This window comes from Vanessa atalanta, chromosome 11 (assembly GCF_905147765.1).
Source record: "Vanessa atalanta chromosome 11, ilVanAtal1.2, whole genome shotgun sequence".
Classification (NCBI taxonomy): domain Eukaryota; kingdom Metazoa; phylum Arthropoda; class Insecta; order Lepidoptera; family Nymphalidae; genus Vanessa; species Vanessa atalanta.
This window is the reverse complement of record NC_061881.1, coordinates 9,651,118-9,671,655: the sequence shown is the minus strand read 5'-3', so window position 1 is coordinate 9,671,655 and position 20,538 is coordinate 9,651,118. Positions and strand designations below refer to the sequence as shown.

General features: G+C 30.5%; 1 protein-coding gene across 1 annotated transcript in view; it reads right to left on the bottom strand.

The window, feature by feature from the left end:
* The window catches only part of LOC125067301 (C3 and PZP-like alpha-2-macroglobulin domain-containing protein 8), a 229,109-nt gene that overhangs the window by 81,464 nt on the left and 127,107 nt on the right, over positions 1-20,538 (bottom strand). The window contains exons 4-5 of the mRNA XM_047675818.1: positions 7,969-8,154; positions 4,524-4,649 (exon numbers count right to left, since the gene is read on the bottom strand). Of these exons, the coding sequence (XP_047531774.1) occupies positions 4,524-4,649; positions 7,969-8,154 (312 nt within the window). The remainder of the gene's footprint in view (positions 1-4,523; positions 4,650-7,968; positions 8,155-20,538) is intronic.

Here is a 20,538-nt window from a genome sequence, read left to right as displayed (position 1 = left end):
ATATTTCGAAGGAATTATGATTGTGCAAAAGTCATCGCTTCGATGGAGACTTGTTTTTTGAGAAATGGCTACACAGAAATTGGTTGAATAGACATTCAAAATTAATGTAACATAATATATAGATTTTTCATATGATTAAAGCCGATATGACTGGAAATAATGCTGCATGCTAGATGACGTCAGACAGAGAAGTATGGAAGAAGAAGACATGCTGCGTCGACTCCAATTCGAATTGGGATGAGGGCATGAGGGTGTTGATTATATATTGATTTTTCAAAACATAAAAAAATATTTTTCACGAATATGTCTTTGTTAAATTTTATTTCTACTTATACTTATTATAACTTTGCGTCAAACCCATTACAAATACATACAAAAATACTTTATTATAGTTCAACATTCGACCTTTGTAATACGTCATCGGTCCAAAGAATTTCAGGAATAAATCTCAAAGCAATGTTATGTTTTTATTATGAAATAATCAAATCAATCAATAGGAAAATTTCAATAATACGTCAAAGATAAGTCAGAGGGGACGCGTAAGGCAAGCCCAATCTATCAAAATTTGACACGGGTTACGTTGCAAATGACAAGAAAATGCTTTTATAGAAACGCCCACCCGTTGCTCTGATGGCTAAGAATTTGACTCTGTATCGGTCGGAAATCAAATTAAGTTACATTTTTGAAATGTCTATAAGATTTTCCAAGGCTGATATGTCCTTGAATTATATTTCAGAGAGCGAAGTTTATTTATAAGGGTATTTTAAATCATTTCGTTACTAGTTTAAATGCAAATAATTGCTCGTTTCTGAGACTTTCTTCGAAACAGTCAATGATATAATTATACTTCGGGATGTAACTTTTATTCCCTTTTACTATATCAATACTTTATCTATTTTGTTATCTGTATTATTTTTATCGATTATAAATTATATATAGTCCTATTATTACTACTAAAGTCGTACTAAAAACAATTTTGAAATTGGAATTCCATATTCCATTCTTTGTAAAGTTTTTTTAGAATTTACTTCTACTCTTAACTGATACTCAATATTATAAATATAAACTTACAATTGCGTAGAAATTTATAAAAATATCTTCACAATTTTTTGGCAGCGAATATTATTCTCGAAGGCATCAAAAATCCGAATCCGATATTGGATTAGCAAATATGAAAGCGTGCAATAACTTCTTGCTTCGAGCGTCGAAACAAAATGAAGTGCTTCGCTTATTGGTCGTAACTTCGAAGTCAGGAAGAGCAACAATGGCGAAGTTACTTTGCAATTAGAGAGGCTTGTCGGAGTCACTGAAGATATACAAGTTTGCAGAATATAAGATAACTGAATGAGAGCAAAAGTTAAAAAGGTATAGAATAACTTCGATCTTGAAGTTTTCAAAGCATTAAATGTTAGTTTAGTATTAAGTGATCAAAATACTATTCTTTTATTATTTCTCATAAGAGTATGACTTAAAAAAAGACAATGGCGTTATATGTTTCGACATATTCAATGAAGATTGTTTATGAATGATTATTAAATGAAATTTAGTCAAATTCATAATTTATAACTTAGTTACAAAAACCATTAATTATATTGTAGAAAATAATTTACGTTATGTTTATTATATCTTAACAATGAAGTTTTTACATTTTATCTCTAAAATTTAAAAATTTAAACCATGAATTTGGCTACACAGAATTATAAAAATCAAAATATTCTGTAGTACAGCTTTGTGCAAGCTCGTCTGGATGTGTACCAATCAATCATGTATCATTCAAATCAAAGCTAATCAAAATATACTTTATACAAGTAGGCTTTTACAAGCACTTTTGAATCGTCATTTAACAAACTATTTAAAGTAAAGCTACCGCCGGTTCGGAATGTAGATTCTACCGAGAAGAACCGGCAAGAAACAGTAGTTACTCTTTTTCATCGTCTTTACTCTTTTTACTCTTTTCTACGACAAAGTCTTAATACTGAATTGCTACTTCTTCATTTTATTTTTCGTTCATGAAGTAAGCAAATTCAATAACCATATAATTACAATACATTGACGGTCTAACGAGTAGTTTATTCTTGTAGTAAAATGTCTAAAGGCGAAGACAAGTAATGGAAAGCGTTTTAATTTTTACAATCACTTAAAGATAAATGATTTAATTCCTTTGTTCAATATGTAGGTCGAGAATGAAAATGACCATTATATACCTATATGTCAAATCCTGTGAGTTGATTTGCTTTCACAGTCTCAAAGCAATTTGAAGTTACAAAGGTATCTTCAAGCATGACAAGGAACAATTTGCTTTGATAGTTCCTAAACTTGTCTAGCTCATTTGCGGCTTGCCAAAGTTAATGGAGTTTCAGTTTAAGTCGCTTTCCTTTGATTACAGTTTAGTTTTCGTTACATCGTTTTTACATTTGAATGTAGTAACAATTCAGATGCTACTCATAAAAACTATATTTCTTGTTCGATAGGAAGATGCGTTTGAATATTTACCAAGCAGTTTATGAATTAATGGAAATCTATATTTTATAATTCACAGAGGTGCTTGAAGTATATCTTCACCGAAAAGACCTAAATGAATTATTATGAAATTTGATATCATCATGACAGATTTTGGTCACAAACGGTAAATCTCAAGGGTAGTCAGAGCCACAGGGACACTGGAATGACAGCGATTGAATGGAAATCCGATAGGAAGTGAGATGGTTCACGCGCATGACCAAATACTTACGATAGGTACAGTGTTAACTTTCAAACTCCTGGCAGAAAACCCCGATCTTTTTATTTGTCCTACTCGAGGATTTAATTTAGAATATTGGAATCTACAACCTTGCAGCTAGTCCAATAACAAGGTTGTCGATTTTCGTTAAACAATTAATTACTATTCAGACATATTGTGTTCGGTTGAATTTAAATTAATGACAACTGAAATTGATACCTTTGAAACAAAACAAACAGACGTAACGTACGATTCATTTTCTAATAATTATTAATAAACATCCTCGAAAACTCTACGCACATAATTGGATAATCTTGTGTTTACTTCAATTTTGAATGTATTAATATCGACTACTACATTTCATTTATGGAAATTAATGACTCATATTTTAAGTCTGAAGCTCTCACTTTTACTTTCAAACGCTTTAAATCGGTCCCGTTTATTTTATTTAAAACTAGCTCCGTAGTTATTCGTGGCTGTTTTTTATATTAGTACTTATATTGCTATCAATGTTAGTCGTTTATGACTAGAGAAGTTATTTGGTCTAATGATAGACCTTTCTCAACAAACAGGCTATTGAATTTATAATATATTTATTTTTAAACCAAACAGTAGGTTTTTTAACTGTTAAAATATAAATGTAGATGTTATATTTCTGGAAAGGAGTTTTTCTTGAATATTCCATTTATTTATTAAGCTTGTGCTTGGCTATGGCTATATGCAAACCCTTGTGGGTAGATATTCTAGCGCCAAACAACAATACTAAGTATTGTTGTGTTACAGTTTGAAGACTGAGTGAGTCAGTGTAACTACAGGAACAAGGGACATAACATCTTAGTTCCCTAGGTTGGTGATGCATTGACGATGTAGGGTAATTAATATTTCGAATTTAATTAAATATTTCTTACAGCGCCGATGTCCATGGGCGATTCAACTGAATATTATGAATTTTAATCATATTTTTTTTTTTCATTTAACCTTTAAGAATGTCTGATTCGCACCTTTCCCCGTGATACTAAGATTATTTATAATCGGAAATTGAATCTGTCAGAGCTGATCCTCGCTGATGTGACATAGAAAAGCTTTTAGATGGTAAACAGTCTACCTTCGTTGTATTATAAAGTTATCCACTGAGTCATGTTTCGTAATGTATTTTGATTATCTCTTGTTTGGGCACTTTCGGAGAATATCCTTAATAAATATTATTTCACCTTTTTTATGATTGAATCATTAATACGCTTTTAAATAATATACACACACACTCAAACACACGCGTACAATTACACGAGCGTATATATGAATGATCTTTTTCAAAATAAAGTTTATTAAATATTCATTGCAATAAGGTATTAATAATAAAGTTTGTGCTATCTGTGGATAATAGTCAAACTTGTGATTTTTACTTTGAGTTCTATTGAATTCTTATTGAAATTTCTGAGAAAATATACTGTTTTTATAAGTGTGTTTGGAAAGATAAATAATTTCAACTACGTACATAGTTCAACGATAGTTGTTGTCACAGCTTACGATGGTATGACGTCATAAACGCTTAGACGTTACAATATAATTAAATACCTATACAAGAATGATTAAAAATATTTAAATAATAAAAAAATTAAAGATACTTAAATTAATAATGTATTAAATCGATGGGATGGCGCATCCGACGCGACTGGAAAGGGCTCCGGGCTGTTAATGAGACTTTTTCGATCGAAAAACTCCGTATTCTTGTATCGGAGCAGCCGAGGGCTCGAACCCACGACCACAGTGTCAGCAACTAGATCAACAAGGCAGACAACCTCACCTTCATCCATAGACAGTTGATCCCATATGGCGACTTTAGTTCCAGCTGGATCACTGAGAGCGACGTACGCGATTTCGTGTCTCACCAAGCGCAGATCGTGGTCCAAAGCAAGAATCCAGAATGTAACTGAAACAAAGAAATCACAAAATATATATGTTTTTGAAGATAAACTTCTTTTGGGCGTGTTATGAGATAACGATGAGAGGGAATTTTATACACGCGAATTTGCTCGCAGTACCACTTATTAAGTGTCAGTCGCTCGAAATAGACAATATCAAACCTCTCGATTTATTACAAAATCAAACATTCACAATTTAGAGACTGTTTAAATATGTAAGAAACTATATGTATGTATATTAGTGGTAAAAAAACAAGCAATTACACATATCAAAATAATAAAAACCTATTATGTTTTTATTAATATTATTTTATTGTAATTAATTTATTTGCAATTAAAAACTATATTTAAGTACATCGAAGAGGTAGTAATAATGTGTGTTTACATACATATGTAAATACACATTAATAAACATTACGTACATATACGTACGTACATACACGTACATACGTATGCGTGTGGTTGTGCATAAGCGCACACAGTAATATCTGAGTAGCAGTACATGAATTATGAAAATTTAATTTATTTTTATATCCTGAATCAACATAAAATGCCATTTTATCATCGAGCAATGAACTGGCGTTTGAGTTATCTATCCAATATGTTTATTATATGTTTGTATCTTAATATTCAACGTGCACTAAGCTGCCCAAATTTACACTTAATAAGTAAATCAGTCAAATCTTTATTAATTTCGATAAAAAAAAATCAATTCGATATTTGAAAATCAATTTGATATATAATACACAGTCAAAGCTAAGAACTTATTGGAGAAAATAATGACCAACAGTTTTCGGAAGTTTCAAGAATTCCCATTGCTTTGGTTATTTTGTAGTGCGACACTCTATCTTGATATATTAATAACCTAAGTTAAGTAAAATAGTAGATTAATAAAATTACGACTAGGATCGACTCTTTGTTTTCAAATTTATTTAAATTTTTAAAGCCCTACCACGCAGTCATGTCCTACGCATTTTATCTACAAAGTATATATATCTAGACAAATAAATACTATGAATTATATATATATATATATATATATATTTATTACAGTATAAAAATAAAATTTCAATATCAAATTAAAAATAAAATAAAACATTTAAAACATAAAACCTCTTTACAAAAACTCATTAAATAATCCAGAATATTCGGGATAATGATAATAGAACATAAATTAATGTATCATGAATGATAAATGTAATAAATAACCGATAAGCTGCTTACAAAAGGCACAAACATTATGAAATATACGATGGATTATATAACGTATCTCTCATAACTTTATCATTACCGTTTTCGAAATAAAAAGCAAATAAAAACGGGAATAAAACATGTTTATCGTTTTTAAATGGAGTGTGTGAATTGAACTTTGATGTTATGTTTAATCTCCGTAATGGATGATATAAAATTTTTTGTTAAAATTTTAGCAAATGAAGCAACGAATAAACACTTTTTACTTTTTTTCTGCAGTAATTTACTCTGTGGTACAGTTTTGTGCAAATTCGTCTCGATAGGGACCACCAACTCGTTATATACCGACAAGGAGCAATACTTAGTATTCGGTTTGAAAGGTGAGCCAATGTAAGTACAAGCACAAACGACATAACATCTCAGTTGTCAATGTTGGTAGCGTATTGGCCATGTAATGAATGGCTCATTGGCCATAATATATACATTTAGTGACCTTTTTTACTTAAAAAAATTTAATTATCAAAACAAACCTTGATATCATTGGGATAATTTTATGAAATTGTTAAGAATACATATTAATAAAAAAGGATATATTAAGAAAGATACAAATAAAACTGATGACGGATAGGAAATTTACGGCAAAAATTAAGGATGGAAATGACGTAGACATACGATAGTATAATAGCGACTTCTCTATAAAAAAATATCTATAATTTTACTTCATATATTTTTATACATTTATTTATTTTTTGAAAAGATAAAGCCCTGAGGTTTTTACCGGTTCTTCTTGATAAAATCTACATTCCGAACTGATAGTAGAGTTTACGTGTAATCCTGTTAAAGAACGAAGAAAATGCCCTTAAAATCCCTCTTTAAAAAAAAGTTTCGATTTTGAATACGTAAAAAAACTATTTAGTACTAATATTGTTTAAATTGTGATAAAATATAAATTAAATAAAGAATTCAACGAGAGATAAAATTTAAAGCGTAACGACACCGTTCAGGCGTTCATCGACTATCTAAGTTAAGCCATCAATAAAAATGAGGCCACAAATCCCCGTGAAACAGTTGAAAGACAATTTATCCGGCTAAAGCAGTTTCCAGCGTAATATATGGGCTTTGCTACGTAATTAATTACCGTAAGCCGTGTTACGTTCTAACTTGGACAATGAGGAAAAGTTGGCAACAGTTCACAAGGTTGACATTTGTAGCTCGATACAATATGTTCTTCGTGTAACTAACCAAAGTAACTATTAGGTTCGGGAAATCATGCTTTTATTTACAGCATAGAGACGGACAAATGGTAAGTTGTCCCTACTGTTCATAGACATTGGCACCGTAAGAATTTTTAACCAATCCTTACATCGCCAATGTGCCACCAACCTTGGAAACTGGGATGTTATGTCCCTTGTGCCTATAGTGACACTGGCTACCATGTTTTGGTATTCCAAATTTGAAATTTTGGCTGTCTTCTAGTACATATTTATATGGTATCGAGTCAATTCTTTCGTCCGAACATAAAATATTTATTGGACCAAATTAATTTTAAGGAACGCAAATAAATGATCTATTATTAGCGCTCATTTATAATGAACATAAATATGCAAGAAGTAAATTGCTAATAATTAGGAATATAAAATAAAATAAAAATTAATTAACTTATTTTAAATAGAAGGCCTTACACAAAACCTTGACGTTAAATACTTGTCTCAAAAAGAATAAAATTGTTAACGTAAAAAAGCCGCCAATCACGATGGTGACAGGGTGATCGAAAATCTAATTAATTACGCCCAATACCTTCTGCTGCTTTCAACCGAACATAATAGATGTTTATTCAAACGGTTGCTTCTAAAATACTCAACAACAAAAAATCCATTATTCAAGACGAGAAAAATATTAACATCCAAAGAGATATTATCTTTCAAAATATTCTCCGCATTACACAGATATAAAAATTGAATAGAACATTTTGAAAGACCAATGAACTGGGAGTAATTTATCAAATTATCCATAGATTGTATTGAAGCCAATTCCATTAAGCTTTTATTTTTTAATAAAACATTTTCATTTCGTAGAATGCACTACGGTGTTTCTGCATAGTGGAGAGTATTTATTTTTCATAATTAATTAACTTACTTGTTTCGCCCGGACGGTAATGATGTCGGGCTGGTCGTACTATGACGTCCCGAACTGGTCCCAGCAAACGTATGACACTGTGACTTGTAGCCGTACACTCGTCGTTACCAACGCAACCGACCGTGGTGTGAAGAGTGCAATGAGTTGCTGGTGACGGTGGTATCTTCAACGGTATAATTCCATAGCCTGAAACAAAATGAAACTATGAATTTATACTTCGTATATTTAAAACTAAATTTTGGTATAAAGCTAAAGATTTAATTTTTTTTTTCTTAAGATATACAAGTTTATTCGAATGAATATTTTATAGCTAGATAGTTTATATTTTACAGCCAAAGTAATAAATCCGGATTATTACTTATTAAATAAACTGGACTATTTTTTATCTATTAAATAAAATCTACTCAATTTATAAAAAGGGATAATTGAAACAGAACTTATCACATTAACTTGTATGTAATGTCTTCGAAGACTTAGACAATATAGTAAAACAAGTAGGTAAAGATTATAAAATTATATTTCAATCTGCGTTAAGCATACCGCACTATACGTGGAGCAATGTTATACTGTTATTTATAAAGTAATAACTATACTATTTATTTTAAGAATTAAAATAATATTTTCATAGATACTAATTATACGTTTATTGACATTGTTATTTAACTTAAATTTATACACTAAATTAGATCGTATTTATTATTTTGGCTAATTTTGACCCGCTACTATGAATATCCGGATAAAGTGATTAATTTATCACATTGGCTAGTCAATTTTGGTATTTTATATAATAACCAGTCATTACGTATAATAGCTATCTAATCACTACGACTGTAACATATATATTGAAAAAAGTTCTAACATCACGCTACAACTCACCAGGGATCCGCCCTCGTTAACAATGTTCAACGTGTATTTGTATATGATTGATATATACCTAGAGTTTAAAAGTTTCTGTCAATTCAATTTAATAGAAGACGAGTCAAATTCTGTTGAAATTATTGTAACAATCGCCATTTCTCTCTGTTACAACGAAGTTAAACGTAATAATATTTAAATAGAATAGAAGTGGTACTCCATTAAAGACCAAGTAAAGTTCGAGACACTTCGATACCGACAATAAAAGATCTTGGAGCACCTCCAAATGGAAAAGATGTCTGAGAAATTTTCGTTCGCAAACCACTCAAATGAACCAGACACTATTAAAAGGTAAGAATGATTATATCTGAGAATGGAAAGGCGATTGAGTGAACGTTATTTTATATTGGAAATACTTGCCGTTCGACTTTTGTGTATTTTTACAATAAACTAGCTGAGCCTGCGGCTTTACACGCGCGTAATTTATGAAACTAGCCCCAGTTTATCCCCCTTAGAGCTGGAGTTTCGTAAAATTCTATGCGGATAGGCATTCGTAGTTTGCAAATTACAAGTTTGTAGGTGTTATAGTTTCAAAGATTTTGTGATTCATCAGTGAGTGGTATTTCGCTTTTATATATATAAAAAAGGTAAAATACATCTCTAGTTGCTTTTAAATAAGTACTTAAATATATAATATTAATATTAAAATAGTTACTTTTCATGTAACGAATAATTTAATCGTTTATTTTCACGATATTAGTTTTATTAGTTTTCCTTTTCAATTAAAATTTGAGTCGTATTTAATTATTTATTAATTTTGATTAAACATTAAAAATAAAGTTTTTCATTCCGTTAACCAGAGAAACTAAGAGCCTATGTTCCTTTAAATTACATTAGCTTAGTGACCTTTTAAAACTCAGCACTAGTAAGTATATCGCTGTTTAACAGTAGTGTCTTTTAAAGAATATTAAAATCAATTTGTTAACTTTTGTTTAATATGAAACGGGACATTTCTTTTGACAAGTTTTAATAAGACTACGTAAAATTCAGCGTTCATGTACATGTATATATGTATATGTATGAGTAATTTCACTTTTTCTTTCAGAATTTCATTTAAAATTCAGTCCCGAATACACAGAACTCGTTCCATATTAATAAGTAAGTTAAGTCAAATGATATATTTATGAGTTTTCATACGGAGTAACGTTAAACAATATTATACAAACGTTTTATTTATGAAGGATTGTTGACGAACAAAATTATATAGAAAAAAATAAATAAAAGTAAACGATCGTTACATATATATTTCTATAGTTATATATTATGTTAATATTATATTTATATTCAAGTCATACTTTTCATCTTTTTATCAGTATAGAAATACAGTAAGTCTGTTAATTTCCGACTGCTAGGCCTTAGCCTCCTCTTCCTTTGAGGAGGTTTGGAGCTTAATCCACCACGCTGCTCAGGATAGCGGATACACATGTAGCAGAATTTCGTTGAAATTAGACACATCATGCAGGTTTCATCACGATGTTTCCTTCACCGAACACGATATGAATTATAAACACAAATTAAGCACATGAAAGTTTAACGGTACTTGCTTGGGTTTGAACCCGCAATCCGCTCTCTTGCTCAGAAATACATGAAACAAAAATTACTCTATTAAAAAGAATATAATACTATTTTCAAATATATTATAGTAATATATATTATTTATGATTCCTTTTAGTAATGAGATAAATATCAGAGAAATAAAACAGACTCACTTACAAAGAAAACTTGTAAATATAATGAACATTCCAATTACCAACGTATTCAATGTCAGTGTTTGATACAAAGACAATAATCATTTATTAGGTATTGTTTTCATTTATTTTACACGATTTTATCACAGAAAATATAAGAAATATTTTTATAATGTAATGTTTTTTTTTTATGGCACAAGTATGGCCATCTTGTTGTATGTGGTCATCACTGTCCATAGACGTTGGCGTCGTGAAAAAAATAATCATCTTTATTCCTTACATGCGCCCTTGGTTAGTTGTTGGGCCAACTTTGAGATGGCATGTCCCTTATACATGTAGTTAAATTAACTCATTCAAACTGGAACACAAATTAATACTATTTCGCGATAGAATATGAGCAAGGGTACCTACCCAGATTCGCACAAAACCGAAAAATGAAAAAAAAAATCTGTTCTTTAATTTATGACTTTGTACAACGTTTGTGATATTTGTTTCATTTATTAATTTAATGAGTTTTGAAAGGAAATTGACTTATTTGTAGTTAAGTTATTATTATATAATTTATCTTCTAGCGTAACTGATAGAAACATTTTATGTGCGATAAGGCATTAAATATTCCACGGTATAAAATATTTAAATTGTTTGCTCCTAGTTCTTTTTAATATTATATGCTGTAAAGAAACGTAGTCAGACTAGGTTATTATTAAAGAAAAGGAAAAATTAGCACCACGATTTAAAACTCGATAATATTTCTCAACAATCATCATGAATCCTGACTCATGCCTGTAATTAAATCTCACCGTTCCCCATTGTGAACCGTAACTACCTTCCTCTGACAGTGTTATTAGCACTGCACAAAATGGAGGCTATAAAGGCGACAATAGCTTGCACGTTCCAGATGAACCAATTTCCCTGCTGGCAAAGATGTTATAATCACTGAAGCTGAACAGATACGAAATACAGCAAGGATTACTTCAATAGAAGTAAAAAAATTGTATATCATTTTTGACAAGTCTTTTTTTTTTTAAATGTAATACCATGATTGGTTCTAAATTTAAAAAACATATTTATTTTCGTCAAGCTAATTTCAATTGTACGTCAATTTTTTATTGTCGTTTGACGTAAAGCAAAGCAAAAAAAAAAAACGTATTTCGAATTTTATTGGTATTTCAGTTCATATTAAATGTAAGTGCCCGTTTTCCAGCTTTAAAACTCGTTCGTATTATACATAAGCTCTCTCATATCCGAATGCTTAGTTCGGGTATAATATTCGCCGTGCACACAATTTAGCAAATTAGTCGCCCAAACTGCTTCATTAGCCGACCGCACAGAATAGCATCATTTCCATATATTTTTTTCATTTATCTTTAAAATACGCTCGGTAATATAATTTCGATTTTAAATAAATATTTCTGGTAATATTTCTCTCAGTTAAAGAGACCAGTTAACTTTCATATTAAAAATGTTGAATTATTTTAACTCGACCTGACATTTCCTTAAGTGCACGATTGATTTTGTTCTTTTTTAGCTTTTAGTCCAACAGCATTAAAAATATTGTTGGTGACTTTCAATGTTTTAAAACTCGGTGTATTTTCTATTGTTATATTAAAGATAATGTTAAAATTAATTACTGTTATAGAATGTTTTGCTATATTGCATAAATCTGTAGAATTTAGATACTGTTGTAATTACTACTGAATTTCCTTTTTTTCGGTGCAATCTACGTTACGTTACTAAGAATCTGTAGTATTTTTAAATCTAAATTAATTTAATAAAATGACAATTCTATATTGTTCGCAAGAGTCTATTTGAGAATATTTTGATTTAATTTGATTTCAGTTCCATGGGTTTGTATAAGTTACTTAAAATTTAATTTAATAATGAAAACGTCTCAAAGGATTTCAAATATAAAATGTAGCATCGATTCAACAATTATTTTTACGACTCTCAATTTTAAGTTCTGGCTTTGAAATGTTTCACACAAATCAGTCCTCAAAACTAGTTATCTAAAACTATCTGCACTTTCTTTAGAAAAGTTTTACATCGTTAAGTATTTAAAGAAAATCTATTCGTATTTAAATTCGGTCCCACAGACTGCCCGATTCATTTAAATTAAATCAATTCTAGCGTTTCGAATATTTTAGTTCTCCCGTTTAACTGCTGAATGCTTACAACTATGTTCTATTTGATAAACAAGAGAGTAATTTGCTTCAACGTATACGAATCTTCGTTGAATAATTAGAAAAGTATCTATCGATTTGAGCGGATTCAATTAAAGTTCCGTCAGGGGAATTAAATTTTCCTGGCGTACCGTCGCCATCTGAAGGGATCAAGTGTGGCTTTTCTCAAGAACATTGGTTTTGACAGATTACATTTTGAGGGGTCTTTAATGAAATACATAAGTCAGAGATTTATTATTTTAACGACGTTTCGATAAAAGCAATTTGCTTGAAATTTGTTCCGTTTTTATCGTATTTACTCATAGTATCTGAAACTCTTATTATTATTCAAAGTGAAATTAACTAATAATGTTTTTATCTAAATGGTAACTTATTGATGCCATTTATGACGTTTTATACTAAGTTAATGTTTAGATTTATGATAATTTACTGAATAATGTTTTGATCAACTTTTATAATAATATTTCATAAGTTTGATTTATTGTATTAGATTTTTTTGAATTATCAATATCTTATAAAATATTTTAATTGAAAAAATATTTATATACATATATAAAGAGCAACTGATAGAAACGGAGTTTGTTCGTAATTTTGATTGAAACATGTTTACGCTTCAGGTATTAAATGCTTAATCAAAAGAGTTAGGACATGCTGATTGAATTAAATAGGATCTAAATTACGAACAGTGCATGGAACATGTATTAGCTTCATTTCAATCAATAAATAACTTTATTAACACTACATTTAAGATCTAGTTTTAAATAAAAAGTAAACGAAACAAACTCAAAGGACGTCTAAGAGCGACAACTTTAAAATACTTAAAATCAAAATAAGTAGCAAATAGTTTCACAAGATTCAAAAGTACGTGCCCACGGGAGTTCACAAACTTGAATGCAACCGATTGATATCGCGACGCAAAACTTTTTAAAGTTATACCCCCTTGAAAGTGTATGAAATAAAGTATATTTATGCAATCTTTATATAACATACTTTACATAGAACTTTTATTGAATTTCAACGTTATTTTTAACAAAATATTACTTTACAATATTTTAATTATACGTTTTCCATTCGACGGATTTGATACGGTACACTCGAACATAGATGGAGCAATAGACGAGGGAGGTTTGTATATCCAATATGTACTAGTATATATGTTTACAAAAAGGCCTAAATATGACGGCGTTTTGTTAAAACAACCTGTTTTCGTATGAATATATGACTAATGCTGGCTAAGCCTTAGGACATGTATAAGAACAATAAACTAGAAAATCATATTATTTAAAAAGGTACTGAAAAGACCTATAACTATATTTATCCATTACAAATTAATAAGAAAAATAATAGTTTGCTTGTATGCCATTTTATTTCCTTTTCAATTAATTATTAATCCTTATTCAGTTCAATATGTTAGTTACCTTGGCCATTTATTATATAAAATCAGTCTTATATATTACATTATATGTCTGTCTTTAACTATAACATTCGAATAAATACTTTGGATGATATCAACGCTTCCAAATAATATGCAACAAAATAGTTCGCTGCGAAACGGGTGGTTGGATTACTGGCTGTAACAATAAAACTTTGACCTTGACAGGTACTAGTTCAAATAAACCAAATTCGAATGCATAAGCTGTGGACACATTTTTATACCATTCATATTTCTCTTTTATGATCTACTAGTATAGACTAATAAATAAACGTTATAAAATAAACATAACAACTCCTTTTTTTCTTGTTAAATGCAGCTCTCATAGTCTTTTGTTACTGAATTCTTGCAAAGGCGGAGCAGTAGTGCGATTCTGCAAAAACCACGTTAGGATTATAAACAGTTTTCATTTCTGAACTCATTTCGATACGACCTTGAATTGAAAAATATTTGGTATTCCGTAACTATATGTCATATCGTGTGAAGCGAAAACTGTGAAGCGAGATGTTAGTGCAGCTACTTTTATTGCCGGTTTTTAAAAAAACATTTTCGATTAGAAATTTCTGAAGAAATGTAGATTTAAAAAATCAATGACGTCATAATTCATGCAAAATATTTTATAAATAATTTATTTTACAGTTTAAAATAATTTGTAACGCAAAATCAGACACATTTTATTAATATCTGTCTGAACATAGACTACCTTTGCATGAAATTTTGTTGCTGGTTTATTATAGATAACATAACATATGAATCAGTAGTAGTAATCATCATTTATAACTCTAATAGAAACATGCTCAACAATTACAACCGTAATACATTTTTGGAATCTGAATATTTTTGAAATAACGGGTCGGCTTATTAAATAGCATTCGTTTTACCATTTTTTTTTACAATACTGCTCGTATAACAAAACAAAAGTCGCGTGAGTTTCGAAAACTATTGCACCTGAAATTTTCTAATTTTATTTATGGTATTTATATACGTCTCGCTAACTGAGTTCAAATGAATTTACAATTAAGAGTATATCCGAAGCTTGTGTTAATTATAAGGTCTAAATCAGTATAGTCAATATATGCTCTGTGTTACTCATTAAACAAGACAACACATCAATATATTTGATGTAAAATATATCTTAATATTATCTCATTCAAATATCAGAAAGTTAGTGATGAGTTTCTTTTATTTTCATTCTAGTTTCCGGTCGTAATGAAAAATTTCTTAAGGAAACCACAGCACATTTTAAAATAACTTTGGTTCACGTCACCAACTCATAGTAGACCTGCATAAGCGTTCCTTTTCTTTAAAAATGCAGGTGAACTTTTTACTTCCCTGTGCGATTTTGATGGAGCGGCTGCTTGTGCTTTTATAAATCCAGATTTTAAATAGATTGACGAAAAATTGTTTTGAATAGGACTATAATAGCATAATTTTCGTCCAACTAACTGGACAATATGGATAATAAGACGTAATTAAATAATAAACTTAGATGGCCCATTGGATTAAATACCTGAGCATTAGACGAAGATTACAGGTTCAAAACCAATGTTGGCTTTTATATGCCTATTTATTATTTTTGCGCTTGACAATAAAGAAATACATTGTGAGGAAACCTTGGCATGGCATGGCAGGGTTCGAGGGGCATGTTTCCAATGAAATTCACTGGAATAATCTCTAAACGAATGTTTCCAATTCTTAACGCAAAATCCTCGTTTGTAGATCGATTCCACAAAAACGTAAACTAAAAAATATCGCTATCGACCGCTAGTTAATCCGGTTTAAACTTTTCATTTCGTAAAAAACCTAACGAGAACACCACACCGTATCGAGTGTTTCAAAGGATTGCAATAACTACCTTTGCTCAAGGCTTTACGCGTGTATGGAAGGGCGATGATTTTGGTTACGCCGGATGAGTTTGGTGAGCCAATGTCAAGAGATACTAGCTCACTGTATATTTTAGTGCACAAGTATGTGCGCAAACACCGGTGAACTCCCTATACCCTTACTCTCATAATCAGTTAGGACGGCAAATCCGACACGACCTGAAAAAGTTTTGGGCGCAGCGCCAACGATTACGTGCTTTCCAAGGCACAGGTATGTACACACTTCTAGCTTCCAGGCAATGGATAATTACTAAGAAAGAAATCCAATATCCGGGTCTGACACGGAGTTTCGTTCAGCATCTACGATCTTACAGTTTACAGTTAGTTACTTTTGCCCAATGAAGCAGTTAAAAGTGAGTATGGAAATACTTATATGGTTATAATACAAGATAAAAAGCCTGGTCCTTAAACGTAGTAAAAAGGCGTATGTGCCAATTTATCATTCAAATTATGATTTAAACGTGTTTTCTCAATTTATTTTTTACTGCCTGTTTTTATTGTCATTATTTTATTCATTTTTTATATAAAAACGAACTTATTTTAACATGAAACGATTTTAAAAAAGGAACACTTTTCGTATAAAGCGAAAAAAAAAAAACATTATACTTCATTTAAAAATATGCCTAGAATTACTTGTTGTTAATATTTCCATGAAAGTATTGGAAACTTAAAAACATTATATTTCAGTTTTTTGTTGTTGCTTTTGTAAAACAAAAAAAATATATATTTCCAAACTTAATAATTATATTTATTGTATAGCGTATCAAGTTTTAAAAGATTGTTATCAAAGGGCTATAAAGTTTTGTTATACAATATCTTTTCTTTTATAAGATAAATTGATCCCAAGATAACGTATTAAATATACATCATGTTCTAAGTATTTAACTTGTTTTAGTACTAATATCAACGTGGTATTTAATGTATTAAAAATATTATCTTTGTCGATACATATAATAAAATTGGAGTGTATGTCTGTGATATTATAATAACCTGGCGTGTAACGTGTCTGGCGGACACGTGCATACAGTAAGAAGGCAGGAGAGAATTTTCTGTAAGAACAATCTTGAACCTCACAGCAAAATACGATCGCGAAATATCAGAAAGTTATATGACATGCACTGAACACCCACTTATCATATCATATTAATTTAAGTATTGTTGTATTCTAGTTCGAAGGTTAAATTAGGGTGTGTTAGCCAACTACGCACAAGGGACCAAATATCTCAGTTCCCCAGGTTATTGGCGCATTGGGCAGTGGTGACCATTTACCAATCCACCTACCATTACAAATTTTTTTATGAGTGAGATACGAAGTTAGTTCATAAGGGATATTGATCCACTTTTATTGTTGTAACTTGAGTTTATATAGCTCATAATCTTATATCTCGTCTGGGTAGGTACCATCAGGTATTCACTGACAAACAGTTATACTAATTATTGTTGTGTTCTCACAAGGGACATAACATCTTAGTTCCCAAGGTTGGTGACGCATTGACAATCTAGGGCTTGGTTAATATTTCTTACAGCACCAATGTCTATGCCATTTGTCCGTCCGCCCATCCATCAGATACAACAAAAAATGTAGTAGTTTATTAAAACTACACATTTATTTTACTTATGAATATTGGAATATTGTTTGCAAAATTAACCAGTGTCCAAAACATATCGCAATAAACAGCCTGTATAATCAAATATATATAGTATATTGGATTTTTTAATAATACAAACTCTCCTTTGTAATATAAATTCGTACTACATTGTAGAGAAACTTTTATTTATTCCAAATTTAAATTATATTAAACTGTATTGTCACCACCAAAAGTTGTGTGTAAAATTTTAGCTCAAGTGTCACATACTTACTAACAGACGAAATTAATTAATTATTATTGTTATACTATAGTATGTATACGACTTTACTATAATATAGTATCCAGAAAACCCGAACTGCCTCCCTCATTCAAGTAGTGGATACTTTAAGTAATTAAGGTTATTCATATTTTATATAATTTTCTAAAGCTATTTTTTAAAATCAAAAAATTAGAGCGATTATAAAAAAAAAATTAAATAAGATAGAAGTAAGATATATTACTCAATAAAATATTATATTAATGACTTGATATTTGTTGATTTCTAGACCATATATCCCAAGTCGTATCGGTTCGGAAAAACCGTCGGCGAAAGCTGATTCTGATTCTTTAGTAAATATATTACAGGAACATCTTAAATAACTAAATATGACTATAATATAAAACTCTGTATCTTTTCTCTACCATTATTAAAATATTAAAAAGTAACATACGGCGTTTTATAGTTATTATTTATAACCTAACTTTTACATACGATCTTTGTAAAATATACACTTAGGTACAGTAACGAAATGTTGTATCTGCACATCGAATGCTTAAGCGTTTCCACTATTTAACAATGCTTGAAAGCAATTTGTCTCCACCGCATGTTTTTGACAGAATTCCGAATCTGCTCGAGGAATAATTAGAAAAGTAACCGTCAATGCTTAAGGTGGATTCAATTAAAAGTTTTACTAATTGATTTGAATTTTCTGTTTGTTGTTCTAAATGACGAGGAAATTAATGCCGTGAATGTACATTTTCCAGGTACTTTCTAATTATATTCCAAATTTAAACTTATTCATAAAAGTTTTTATTAAACTATTACCTTAGCCTTTATTTTTATGTATCGACTGCCTCATTAGTCTACTAGTTATATATAAGGCCGCAGATCGAGTCTCGTCTCTTCTCGACCCAGGGCCCCGAAGTCCTGGGTTCGAACTCCAGTTCAGCAGTTAAAAATCTATTGGGTTTTTTTTATCGAATAATTCATCATAATAGCCTGGTGTGGTGTCTGGGAGTAGCAGCTTCCTAGCCTCAGAAAGTACGTAAAGCCGTTGGTCCTGCGCCTAAACTTTTTCCAGTCATGTCGAATTTGCCGTCGAATCGGAGAGGGAGGGAATAGACAGTTCGCCTGTGTTTGCAGACACACTTGTGTACTATAATATGTTCTGGGTAGTTAGGTCTATAGAGATTTGCCGCCTAAATCGGTCCAAACATGATGTATTGATAATAAGACTAAGAAGAATGAAATAATAAACCTTTTCTATTTATCCTACGAAGTTGATATTTCACAATATTTTGGGTCAAATATAGCCAAGAATAGCTCCAGGCGAAGAAACTCAACAATCAATAGCACAAACACGTTTTTGTATATTAAAGCTCGTTTTCGAAGATAATTTTTGATCTGAAATTTACAATGAAACGAAACCCGAACGCCTTAAAATATATATTTTTTAAATTTTAGTGTCCAATTAAATGTATCAATTAATTCCTTATATTACCTACATCTCTTTGTGGGATACCAACAAGGACGGCCGTTTAAATGAGCTACATTTAAAAGGATCCTGTCAGGATCCCACGTCGAAGCTAACGAGAAGAAATAGTCACGTCGTCGTAATACCGTCGTCGTGTTAAAGGTTAAATATTACATAAAATTCTCTAAATAGTATCAATACATTAAATTTTTAGTACAACAAAGGACTTTACTAAACCGATAACGGAAGATCAATTGGGGACAATTTTGCAATATTCACATCGATTCACAGTAATAGAACTGTTGGAATACAATTTCATGCACTTGGATGCAGACGTTCACCACATGTTTCCATTTGAAGATTGAGTTTTTGAATATACTTGGTACAAATAAGACACAAATTTGTATACGAGTATTGCTATCAGACAAATTGCGGATACATTCAATAAGAGACAGAGATATTGCGTTTTTGTTGCATTTAATTTTCTGCGTCTGTGCCTAATTCGTAATTAATTTATTTTCGCAGAATGATTTAACAGTATCTTTAAATCTTGTTTATTGTTCGATGAATACAATTCATAAGTAAAAAAAATATATATTTAATGATAAGATGTCAAAAATATAATATATGATTATAGTTATTCCATTTATTATAAAACGGGATGCGATGCGAAAAAAATACAAACGAAAAGAAGTTCATACATATATACATACACATTATTTTAAAAATACAGAATAAAATTAAAGATATATCATAATACAGTTAAAAAAATATCTGACAATAGAGTGAAAAAATCTATGAGATAAATCGGACGCAATCAGGCGTCAGTAAAGAAAATAAAACCTCCGCAGAACCTATAAATGTGTAAAAATCTGAGCAAAACTATTTTCATAATACAAAGAATCCTTTGTTATAATCTAGCGTCAGTCACAAGCGGTTGGCCAGCAAGAATAAACGAGGTCGGAACCCGTGTTTAAAAAGAGTGAAGATTCCTTTGGAAATCTTTTAAAAGGCACCAAATTTCAAATTGGCTGCTTATTATTCTTCGTACAGAGACGGGCGACATAAAATTTCCATGAGCACAAAGCAACGATATACCATATAATATTTTGTTCAGGGAACCTTTTGCATAGGAATCCGAAAAGATTGG